We start from the raw sequence: 12,749 nt of genomic DNA, 5'->3' as shown, positions 1-12,749 counted from the left end.
TAGTCACTTAAATCTTTCATTTTGCCCATTCTCACATTGAATGACACACATACAGCATCCCTATTATCTGCTTTATATCTCACATGAGGTTGATGGTGTTATAAGAACAACATTACAAGGGTTCACTGAACAAGTGTTATGGGAAGTACCACGAAAAGTCTGAGAATAATCTGTAATTCTGTAAGAAATTAAAAGCAGATTACACTCCATGCATGTTTAAGTGCTCATTTCACCAATTTCCAGTTCTTGATATACCTGCACACTATGCCACTAAACAAATATTTAAGTTTAAAACTAGCATGTCACACTATAAACTTTTGATTTTTCTGTTTTTCTTTCCTTCCCAAATTGCATTACATTACGTTGTAATGCTTTCTTATAATGTTTTATGTAGCTTCCTCATTATTTAACAATATTTTCATAAAAGTATTGTAAGAATGTTATTAGTGTCATGTAACAGTTGTTGGATTTTCATATTTAACCCATTAGTTATTATCCTAGTGTATTCTGTATACAAAAAACAGAAAAATTTAAATATACATATTAGAATTACATCAGTGTGAATTTTAGTATTCCTCCAGTATGATATTCACTTTTGATCTCATCATCAGTTTTTTTTTTAATCATAAAAGTTTAGTAGTAAAAAAATTCTCTATGGCACCTGTGTATCATAAAGTGCTGTTGCTGTGGAAACTTAACATAGGGTTTTAATTTCCTTCTTTTTTTGGCAACTTACAGCCCTGATTTTTGGCTGTACATTTGATTTTTTTTTTTTTTATACTGGTAACAAGGCTGTTGTTTCTAATGACATTTTCCAATCTTATTATACAATATACTTTCAGAATTAAGAATAAAATACTGCAGTATCTCATTTTAAACTATTTCTTGGCTTCTCTCCACTCCCACCCAAAATATGATTGGTATATAAAATTGATCTAGCATCTGCTGATGGATTTGAATTTGACATGCCAGCTAGAGAGTTAATTATTAGATTTTAAAAAACAACTGATCTAATCTGATGTACTGACTAATAAGATTTAAAGTAGTGTCTTGCATATGGATTTTATAAAAATAATACATAATACTAAACTTATAACTACAGTATTCACTACTACAATTTACTAGCAAGCATTCTCAGATTTTTTCAATAAAACCAAATTTTCAAATATATTTTATTAGCAAATTAAAAACATGAGAAATTTTATTAATCAATAAAAGAATATAAATAGTTATGTAAATATTAGAGTTATCAGTATCTTTGTGAAAAATACTTATATGTACACAGGGATTGCTATTTAGTTTTAATTTTACTTTGTTTTATTTGGTTATTATATTCTCTATCAAGAGATTTATAAATAATTTTGATAGACAATATTATTGGGGTACACTTTGCTAATTAAAGGCCTGAGTGTGCTTTGTAATACATATTTGTAAATTAACTGGTCATATTCTGTGTGTAATTTTTTGGCTGACTGCCTTAAGGTTTGTGACTTTACTAATACACCTAACTTGGCTGTGCATTAGCAACACTTACCTAATACCTCATGAGACTACCTTTTGCCCATAATACATCCCATACACATCTTGGCATGTACTCCACAAGGTGTTGCATGGTGTCCTATGATAGTGCTATCTAAATAAGCATTACTGGACATATTTCATGTGTCCAGTAATGCCTGCACATTGCCAGGTGGATGATCATAGCATCAAGTGTCCTTTTCCAGTGGGTCCCAAATGCTCAATTGGATTGAGATCAGGTGAGTTAAGGGGACCATGGGAGAACAAATTCATTGTCATGTTTCTGAAAGTTAGCAACCTACTGGGCCTTGTCATAGTGAATTGTCTTTCTGATATAATAGATGCCTGATTTGTCTGGATACACTGTCATCATGAAGGGTCATTCTTGGTCAGCAACAATAGAAAGGTAGGCATTCCCTTCACGCTGTTAATTAATGATGATCAGAGAACTCAGGGCATGGATGAAAACAGTCCCCAAACCATAAAACTGCTGCCTCCAGCCTGCCAGACACCAACAGTACATCCAAATACCATGGCCTCATGTTGCTTTCTCCAAATGTGGAGAAAGCAACATCCCGTTTCCAATTCTGTCATCAGTATGTTAGAGTTGGAAATGGGATTAATCGACCCAGGCTGCTGTGTTACAAGACGAGGCACAATGTTTACCACAGGCATCATCACATGTGGCTGTCCCACATGTGACCTTTGGATGGTTGTTCAACTGCTGTACAGCTAGTCATGGCAGACTTATGCCACAGAGTGGGATCACTTAACCATGTTGGCTATTGTTGAGATACTGGCACCTGCAGATCTTGTCCCCCCCACAATTATTCCACATTTGAAGTCAGAAAGATCTCCATGCTGACCCATTCTTTCTCACACACTCAAATATATTTGTCACATGTACAAACTACAATCTTATATCAGTTGTTCCTAATGACTTTGAGCCTTTATCAGCATCACAGACCAGTCCATTTCTATGCAACGGGGTGTTCCCAATGCACAGCCAACTCAGTGTATATTAACTGGCCAATGCTTCTTATATTAGGACACTCTCACCTCTGACTGCACTTGGTTTAATGCATTAATTATTCATTAATTATTTCACCTCACTTTAATTAATGCATTAAAGCAAGCAGAGTTAGAAATGTATTTTGTCCTAATATTAAATGCATTGGCTGTTTGATGCATACTATTCATATTCTTTAATTAATCAGTAATATTTACTCATACCTTTAAATTGCTAATAAAGGACTACCCATGAGGTAGAATTTTAGACCTTATAGTGCATTATGATATACACCAAGTGACCACCAGTTTATTAGGTATACCTGTCTTTTTCATAACCTGGAGTGCTCTGCTCTTTCAAGAACAATATCTTGTGTTTCTTTCGTCCTGTAACATTTCTTCAGAGTTCACCGAAGAAGTGCTACAGGAAGTAACATGAAACATTTGAGAATAATCTGTAATTCTTTAAGAAATTAAAGGCAAATTGCACTCCATTTAGGTTTAAGCTCGTTATTTCACCGATTTCTAGTTTTTGACCAGGGAAACCTGTAAGACTTAGGGCCGACTACATGGCCATGAGATGCATGTGAACCCACAGGGCCAGGGTGCCTCCGTAGCCAGGTGGGCAGGAGCAGCAGTGCGTAGTACATGCTTCTTGATTAGACCAGGGTTTGAGCCCGTGACCATTAAATACGGAGGATGCGGAAAGGTGAGGGAATGACCACTGCATATCCCCAGAGCAATATGGCCTTAGTTGCTAATGCTTCTAAAAAAAAAATAACAAGCTGAGGGTCAGACCACCCCTGACATGCATTATCAGTCCAGGACACAGAACATTTTTTATGAGGATACTGAATATCTTTTCAAGCAGTGATCAAGAACATTAAATAGCTTTCTTGTAATCATTCACAAATCTTATTTAAAACTTATGTATTCTAACTTTGATGGCACCTGAAAGAAGAGTTCTTTTAACTTGACATTTCATTAGAATTATCCAACATGAGTGGAGTTAGTTATTTTGCAATTGTGGGGATTATTACATTTTTCATCACACAAAATAGCAAGTCTCTGATGTAGATTCACTTTTGAATGCAGAAGCAAGTCTCATTCTTTTGTTGAGTGGGAAACAAAGGATATGTCTCATTATTTAAATCCCATACTGTGTAGCATAATTTATAGTTTAATCATTTTGTTTCTTAGTGTTTCTCATTATGTAGTAATTTTGCTTCTTGCTATTAATTATTTTCAGCAGGGTGTTGTTTCCTGCTTCTGAAAATCTCATTCAATAAGTAATCTACATTAAAGGTTTGTTATCTTGTATGATGCTAGATGTAAAAATCTGTATAATTATGATTGATATTTCTGATGTAATGTACAGTTAAATATTATAGTAAAAGTAATTTTTTGCATTGTGGATGTACACTAACCAGTTTATTAAGTACACCAACATAACAAGCTGGCCTATTATGGGAGTGGTACCCCCCCCATCAGAACAACCAAGTTGTTGGGGAATGGACCCTGTGAGATGCTGAAAGAATTCCACAGTGATGCTGGCCTATGTAGACTATGGACCCTGAAAGTTTCCTCAGATTGGACAGCAGTGGATATCTGCTGCAAAAAAGTTAATTCCACCTCATTCCCAATTCTCAGTTGTGCTGGGATCTACTGACTGAGCAGTCCATGAAGTATGTTAAAGTTACCTTTGTGTTCGGGAAACCAATTTTACTGTGAAGATTTAATTTTACTCTAACAGGTTTTGCAGATTCCACATGAAAAGAGTGCTAGCTCCCACCCACCTCCATTTTAAAGGTTTCCACTATAAAATGAGAAAACAGTTTTAATGTTATCTTAGATATAATTTTCTATCCCATTTCTGTGAAATCCATATTTTGGCTTAAATGCTATTTGTGCAACTGATTTCTCATTTTTTGTTTCAGGTATCCAATAAATTGCATATGCTTTCATCCCGAGAAACAGTCAATAGTATTTGGAGGATGGGATAAAACTCTTAGAATCTGGGATATTATCTCTCTATCCCAAAGAGCAGTGAGTTCATGATATATTTACCTGAATTAGTAGTTGTTTCTTCCTGCATTAATTACTTTTGACTCTTGTCTATATTTCAATATAACTGAATTAGTTATTATTAGCAAAACAATGAACAATAAGGAACATTATATAGTGTTTACCTAAAAGCAAAAAAAATACTATATAATTGAAAGCCATGTAGCCATCATTAGTTGTTTTTATTTATGTCATTTAAGTATTTGTTTAACTCTTTAAAACATTTATCAGTTTCACGTGATTATGTAGTAGTTTATTCCAGTAGTTAGTTATTCTGAGTAAAAGCAAAAATTTTACTTCTATCCCACAGTTACCCTTCCTCAGTTTAAATTTATGTTGTCTAGTTTGTCATTTAAGGGAAAAAGATATTTATAGTACTTTATTCAAGCATTTTTAAGTCAATATACACAATCAAATTGCCATAATACCTGGTTTACAGACCTTTTATCTCTCTCTCTCTCTCTCTCTCTCTCTCTCTGCGTGTGCGTGTGCACGCATGCACACACCATGTGACCAAAAATATTTGGACACACAGGGCTGGCCCTACAATTTGCGGGGCCCTGTTCCAGAATTACCTGCAGGGCCCTGTTTGTTATTTCCTTACCTCCAGGAATTAAATGGCCGCGGGGCCAAGCAACATTACTGCGACTTAGAGTGCTCTTGATAAGTGAATAACATTATTTTTAAGTTCCTATCTTTCTCTCAACAGTTTCTTTTAAAAACAGTTCCATACTTGATATCGATGGGTCAACTGTTGATGATCCTGCTCAGGTAGCTAACAAACTAAATGAATATTTTGCATCGACATTCACACATGAGGAGTTATTCAGAGAGGGGAATGAGAGAGGTGTATTCAACTCTGGCAGTAAGCTAGAGAATCTTGTAATAACTGAGAGTAAAGTGGAGGAGAAATTGTTGAAGATAAATACAAGAAAGGCACCTGGGGTGGTTGGGATCTATCCAGTTATATTAAAGGAGGCAGCAAAGGAAGTAAGCAAACCCTTAGCCATAATTATGAGAGCTTCCTTGGACTCAGGGGAAGTACCCATGGACTGGAGATGTGCAAATGTGACCCCAATTCACAAAGGAGGATCAAAAGGCGACACAAGTAATTATAGACCTGTTAGTTTAACTTCTGTTCCCGGAAAATTAATGGAGGCACTGGTTAAAAAAGCACTGCAGGATAATCTAGACAAGACTTCAGTTACAGCTCAGACAGCATGGTTTTGTTAAGGGGGAGTCTTGCCTGACCAATTTGATTGGATACTATGATGCAGTCACAAAAGAACTGGATGCAGGGAATAACTTTGATATTATATACTTGGATCTTAGAAAGGCTTTTGATACTGTTGCACATGGAAGACTGCTGCACAAATTGGAGCAGTGTGGCATTGGAAGCAAATTGCTGCTATGGATAAGGGGGTGGTTGAGGGGGAGAAGACAGAGAGTGGTAATCAATGGACACTGCTCATCTTGGACTAATGTTATTAGTGGAGTCCCTCAGGGTTCAGTATTGGGTCCATTATTGTTTTCTGCATTTATAAATGATATTTTGATGATATATCAGGCTTAATGTCCAAGTTTGCAGACGATACGAAGGTTGGCAGGGTTGTCAAGGACACTACTGACACTATGCTACTGCAACAGGATCTGGAAAGGTTGAGCAGATGGGCTGAGAGGTGGCAAATGAAGTTTAACATTGACAAATGTAAAGTACTACATATGGGAAACAGCAACCCCAGAGCAACGTATCAACTCTGTGGTACTACACTGACAGTGGTAGAGAATGGAAGGCACCTCCGTAGCCAGGTGGGAAGGAGCAGCAGTGCGTAGCACACGCTTCTTGATTAGACCGGGGTTCGAGCCCGTCACCACCAAATACGGATGATGCGGAAAGGTCAGGGAATGACCACCGCATATTCACGGAGCAATATGGCCTTAGTTGCTAATGCTCCTAAAAACCATTCAACAACAACAACAACGTAGAGAATGAAAGGGACCTGGGGGGTGGTTGTGCGGGCAGATATGAAGTTTTCTGAGCAGTGCAGATGGGCTGCAAGAGTAGCTCATGGTGTATTGTCAATGATATATAGGAATTTTTCTAGCAGGGATAAGGAGGTGATTATTCCCTTGTATAAGGCAATGGTCAGGCCACACCTAGAGTACTGTATACAGGTCTGGAGGCCTCATTTCAAGAAGGATGTAGGGATGCTGGAACGAGTACAGAGAAGGGCAACAAGATTGGTGAATGGAACAAAGGGGTGCTCTTACGAAGAAAGGCTTACGTTTTGCAAATTACAGTGTCTGGAGACTAGGCACCAGCGAGGTGATCTGATTGAGGTGTATAAAGCCTTGAATGGTTTGAGCATGCTCAATGCTGATGGGATTCTTCCTCTTGCTCAGAAAAATCACCTGAGAGGGCATAAATTCAAATTGAGGAAAGACAGATGTAGGATAGACATGAGGAAATTTGCCTTTAGCCAGCGGGTGATTGGTTGGTGGAACAGACTTCCATCCCTTGTCGTGGAAGTTGATAGCCTAAATAAGTTTAAGGCTCAGCTGGACAGGTATTTCGAACGAACAGAGGGGTGAAGTGGAAATGGTTATTTTTTATTTATTTATTTATTTATTTTTATTTTATTTATTTTATTTTATTTATTTATTTTTTTTTTTTGGCTGATGCTGCATAAGCTTGCTTTCTTGCATCAAATGCCTCTACTAGTGCTAATGCTAACTTGAAAACTACAAGTCAGAACCTTTCTTTTCCTTTTTCATATATTTTTAGTAGCACTAACCAACTAACACTTCAACCGCTTGGCCTCCTAGCACCACTGCTCCTGCCTCCCTGTGACGTGGCCGGAAATCTTGGTTGAAAAGTCCCACAGCCAAGGGCCAAAAGGAGCAAACATGGCAAGCACAGACCATGTTTCTGCTACTCAAACTAGCAGAAAATTAGGCAAAATGGTTTCAGGTACAGATAAATGAAAAAAGACAGAGATGCTCCCTCACAGCCTTTTAAGATGCACTATTTGCTTGATGTTTGCGGAGCAGTCAAGTATGGGACATGATACTGCCATGGGGGATGTCTTTGTATGTGTGCGATGCAAGGAGTGTAAGGAGATCAGGCGACAACTCGGCGTTGTTATGGGCTTATATGAGAGCTTGAAGGACAGGGTGGATGCCCTCGAAGGATTACAAGTGAGGGGCCCATCAAGCTCTCAGCTGCCCACACCAATGCCAGAGCTTGCACTTGGTCATCGCGCAACACAGCGGCAACCCCCAAGGCAGAATGTGCTGGTCCCAAAGGAACTAGTAGTTGTTGGTGACTCTATTGTCAGGGAAACGGCAAACATGCTTTGTAAAAAGGATAGGTGGAACAGGACCAGGGTATGTCTGCCAGGGGCAAAAGTTGATGACGTTGTAGAGCGGATATCATCTTTTAAGGGCACAAAAGGTGATATAGTTGTACACGTTGGCACTAATGATATTAAGAGTAGGAGACCGGCGGAATTACTTGACAAGTACAGGTCACTGATGAAAAAAAGCCGTGAATTAGGGTTGAAATTGAAAGTGTCTGCAATTCTGCCCAGACACGATAGGAGGGAGTATATGATGAGAGCCCTGTCAATCAATTCGGCCCTGGAAAGATTGTGCAGGGCTCAAGGGGTAGAATTTTTTTCAGCCTGGTCTGTACTTGTTAACAGGAGAGACTGCTTCTATAGGGATGGGATACACTTAAATAGAAAGGGTGCAAGAATGTTTGCTAATGCTATCGAGGCAGTGTTAGGTGGGTCGGAAAACTGCTAGATTGGGGGGATACAAGGACTAATAGATTAACAGTAGCCACTGGCAGAGGTGAAAGTGATTCTTGCACTGCTTCTATTGGAATGAGCCACAGCCTGGAAAATAAGATGCAGGATATTTCAGAGACTGCTGGGAATCATTGGGGTACAAGTAAACACATGGGTTGTGTTAGGGTAGCTAAGAAAAAGAACGGGTGCATGTATACTTGCGTGTACACCAACGCTAGGAGTTTAGTAAATAAATTTGATGAATTTGAGGTATTGCTCAAAACATCAAAGGCAGATATTGTGGGGATTTCAGAGACGTGGTGTCACACAGATATAAGGAATGCAGAACTGGAATTTGGGGAGTACAATGTCTACAGAAAGGATAGACAGGATAGGAAGGGAGGAGGGGTTATGCTATTAGTTAAAAAACACATAAAATCCAAGGACGTGAAGCCAGTCGACATCGCTGGACAGTGCAGTGTCGAGTCAGTTTGGTGTGACATAAGCATTGGGAGATCAAAATTGAGAGTAGGAGTGTGCTATAGGCCTAATGACTCTGATGAGTATAATAAGAAACTGTTCGGAGAAATAGAGTGGGCCAGTAAATCAGAGAGTCTTATAATGGGGTATTTTAATTTCACAGATATTGACAGGAATTTGGGGGCTGGTCACTCACACAGTAGCAAGGCTTTTGTGGATTTATTGGATGATTGTTTTCTACATCAGCATGTTCGGGAGGCAACTAGAGGGAGTAATACTCTTGATTTGATTATCAGTAGTGATTCTTCATGCATTAAGAATCTGCAGATAAATGAACCACTAGGTGGCGGTGATCACAGTGTGCTGAAGTGGGAGTTACTCAAAGAGGTAACTACCATTAGGTGTAAAGGGAAGGGGTATTGCTTTCGTAAAGGCGACTACAATGGACTGAGACAGTATTTAAATTCTATACAGTTGGGATCAACTGATGATATTGCCAACAGCAAATTCAAAATGGGAAGCATTCAAAGAACTTATCTTGGAAGCTACTCGGCTTTACATACCAACTAAGAAATATTGTTCAAGGTTTAGGCCTAAATGGATGTCAGATGAACTAATGAGGCATATGGCAGAGAAGAAAAATGCATGGGATACATACAAATTAACACGTGACACAGACGCCTATGATAGATACAAGTTGATCTGTAACCAAGTTACAAAGGAGGTTAGGCAGGCGAAGGCAGATTACGAGAGATCCTTGGCAAGGGATGCGAAGAAAAACAGCAAAGAGTTGTTTACTTATGTAAACTCTAGAAGGAAGGGGATGAATCAGATTGGCCCACTTGAGTTCGATGGGTCAACTGTTGATGACCCTGCTCAGGTAGCTAACAAACTAAATGAATATTTTGCATCGACATTCACACATGAGGAGTTATTCAGTGAGGGGAATGCCAGAGGTGTATTCAACTCTGGCAGTAAGCTAGAGAATCTTGTAATAACTGAGAGCAAAGTGGAGGAGAAATTGTTGAAGATAAACACAAGAAAGGCACCTGGGGTGGTTGGGATCTATCCAGTTATATTAAAGGAGGCAGCAAAGGAAGTAAGCAAACCCTTAACCATAATTATGAGAGCTTCCTTGGACTCAGGGGAGGTACCCGTGGACTGGAGATGTGCAAATGTGACTCCAATTCACAAAGGGGGATCAAAGGCTGACACAAGTAATTATAGACCTGTGAGTTTAACTTCTGTTCCTGGAAAATTAATGGAGGCACCGGTTAAAGAAGCACTGCAGGATCATCTAGACAAGACTTCAGTTATAGCTAGGACACAGCATGGTTTTGTTAAGGGTAAGTCTTGCCTGACCAATTTGATTGGATACTATGATGCAGTCACAAAAGAACTGGATGCAGGGAATAACTTTGATATTATATACTTGGATCTTAGAAAGGCTTTTGATACTGTTGCACATGGAAGACTGCTGCACAAATTGGAGCAGTGTGGCATTGGAGGCAAATTGCTGCTATGGATAAAGGGGTGGTTGAGGGGGAGAAGACAGAGAGTGGTAATCAATGGACACTGCTCATCTTGGACTAATGTTATTAGTGGAGTCCCTCAGGGTTCAGTATTGGGTCCTTTATTGTTTTCTGTATTTATAAATGATATTGATTATGGTACATCAGGCTTAATGTCCAAGTTTGCAGACGATACGAAGGTTGGCAGGGTTGTCAAGGACACTACTGACACTATGCTGCTGCAACGTAATTTGGAAAGGTTGAGCAGATGGGCTTCGAGGTGGCAAATGAAGTTTAACATTGACAAATGTAAAGTACTACATATGGGAAACAGCAACCCCAGAGCAACGTATCAACTCTGTGGTACTACACTGACAGTAGTTGAGAATGATAGGGACCTGGGGGTGGTTGTGCAGGCAGATATGAAGTTCTCTGAGCAGTGCAGACGGGCTGTAAGAGTAGCTCATGGTGTATTGTCAATGATATATAGGAATTTTTCTAGCTGGGATAAAGATCTGATTATTCCCTTGTATAAGGCAACGGTCAGGCCACACCTAGAGTACTGTATACAGGCCTGGAGGCCTCATTTCAAGAAGGATGTAGAGCTGCTGGAACGAGTACAGAGAAGGGCAACTAGATTGGTGAATGAGACAAAGGGGTGCTCTTACGAAGAAAGGCTTAAGTTTTGCGAATTACAGTGTCTGGAAACTACGCACCAGCGAGGTGATCTGATAGAGGTGTACAAAGCCTTGAATGGTTTGAGCATGCTCAATGCTGATGGGATTCTTCCTCTTGCTCAGAATAATCACCTGAGAGGGCATAAATTCAAATTGAGGAAAGACAGATGTAAGATAGATGTGCGGAAATTTGCCTTTAGCCAGCGGGTGGTTGGTAGGTGGAACAGACTTCCATCCCTTGTCGTGGAAGTTGATAGCCTAAATAAGTTTAAGGCTCAGCTGGACAGGTATTTCGAACGAACAGAGGGGTGAAGTGGAAGTGGTTATTTTTATTTATTTATGTTACTTTTTTTTTTTTTTTTTTGGCTGATGCTGCATAAGCTTGCTTTCTTGCATGAAATGCCTCTACTAATGCTAATGCTCTAGTTGCACCGCTGTTCTTAATTATTCATTCCAAGAACGAACAATCCATAGGAAGTTTGTCACCATTTTGAATCCAAAAAAACTCTCGAAAGCATAGATAGGTCCCCTAAAACAATCAGAAGACTAAAATCACAGGATCTGCTATTAGAGATGACAAACCAAAAACAAACTGAGCATCTAATGAAAGCAAAAACTTTTGGAGATATTCCAATAACAATTACTCCCCATTCCACCCTGAATACCTCGAGAGGAGTAATTACTGAATAGGACCACCTCAACATTTCCAAAGATGAAATCAAAGAAGAGCTGAAAGATCAAGGGGTTATTCAAGTCAAAAGAATAACAATTAAAAGAGACTGAGAAATTATCCCAATGAAGAATATAATTCTGACTTTCAACACTTCAAAACCACCAAAAACTGTAAAAGCTGGATATCTAAACTGCCCACTGAGACCATACATTCCAAACCCTGTTCGATGTTTTAAGTGTCAGAAGTACAGACACTCTCAAGCAGTATGCTGAAGTTTTGCTATCTGTGCAAAATGCGGGTCACAAGAACATACCCAAGAAGACTGTACAGCACAAAATTCAAAATGTCCCAACTGCAGAGGAGAACATAATGCCTACTCGAAAGAATGTGAAGAGTGGAAGAGAGAAAAGAGAATACAAAAATATAAAGTGGAAACAATGTAACATATCAAGAAGCTAAAAGAATAATACAACCCCAAAGAACAAATAGACCATCTTATGCACAAGTAACACAAACTTATAAAACAATAGAGCCAGCACCTCCGTAACCAGATGGGTAGGAGCGGCAGTGCATAGCACACGCTTCTTGATTAGACCGGCATTCGAGCCTGTGACCACCAAATGCGGAGGATGCGGAAAGGTCAGGGAATGACCACCGCATATCCGCGGAGCAATATGGCCTTATTTGCTAATGCTCCTAAAAACCAAATAAGAACAACAACAATAAGACAATAGAAACACAGAGAGAAGTAACGATCCCACCAAAAAAGTCAATTTCAGATTGGGCATGCTCACTGCTCATTGACCCAAAACCAAAACAAAAAGCAGAACAGGCAATAAACATGCCCAATTACGATACCACCAACTAGAGAAACCAGCAAATCCATAAAACAAGATAGAACCACTGAAGTAAATGGGAATAAAATGGACAACATGGAAGTAGAAGAAAAGAATCAGACGGAAGAAACAATACTAGAAATTTTTGCTAAGGAAGAAGAGATGGATACCGGAAAGCCATACTTCCCTGA

The 12,749-nt window shown here is 39.1% G+C and overlaps 1 protein-coding gene across 3 annotated transcripts in view; it reads left to right on the top strand.

Annotated features, from left to right (window-relative positions):
• LOC150090805 (telomerase protein component 1-like) overlaps window positions 1-12,749 on the top strand; it is an 827,340-nt gene that overhangs the window by 617,111 nt on the left and 197,480 nt on the right. For all 3 annotated transcript variants that reach the window (XM_090372947.1, XM_090372938.1, XM_090372956.1), the window contains exon 35: window positions 4,464-4,572. In XM_090372947.1, coding sequence (XP_090229073.1) covers window positions 4,464-4,572 — 109 coding nt within the window. The remainder of the gene's footprint in view (window positions 1-4,463; window positions 4,573-12,749) is intronic.

This window comes from Mastigoproctus giganteus, chromosome 1, assembly GCF_048544385.1.
Source record: "Mastigoproctus giganteus isolate SK-2022 chromosome 1, ASM4854438v1, whole genome shotgun sequence".
In the NCBI taxonomy this organism is placed as follows: domain Eukaryota; kingdom Metazoa; phylum Arthropoda; class Arachnida; order Uropygi; family Thelyphonidae; genus Mastigoproctus; species Mastigoproctus giganteus.
The sequence above is the reverse complement of the archived record's forward strand: the minus strand, read 5'-3'. Positions and strand labels throughout refer to the sequence as shown.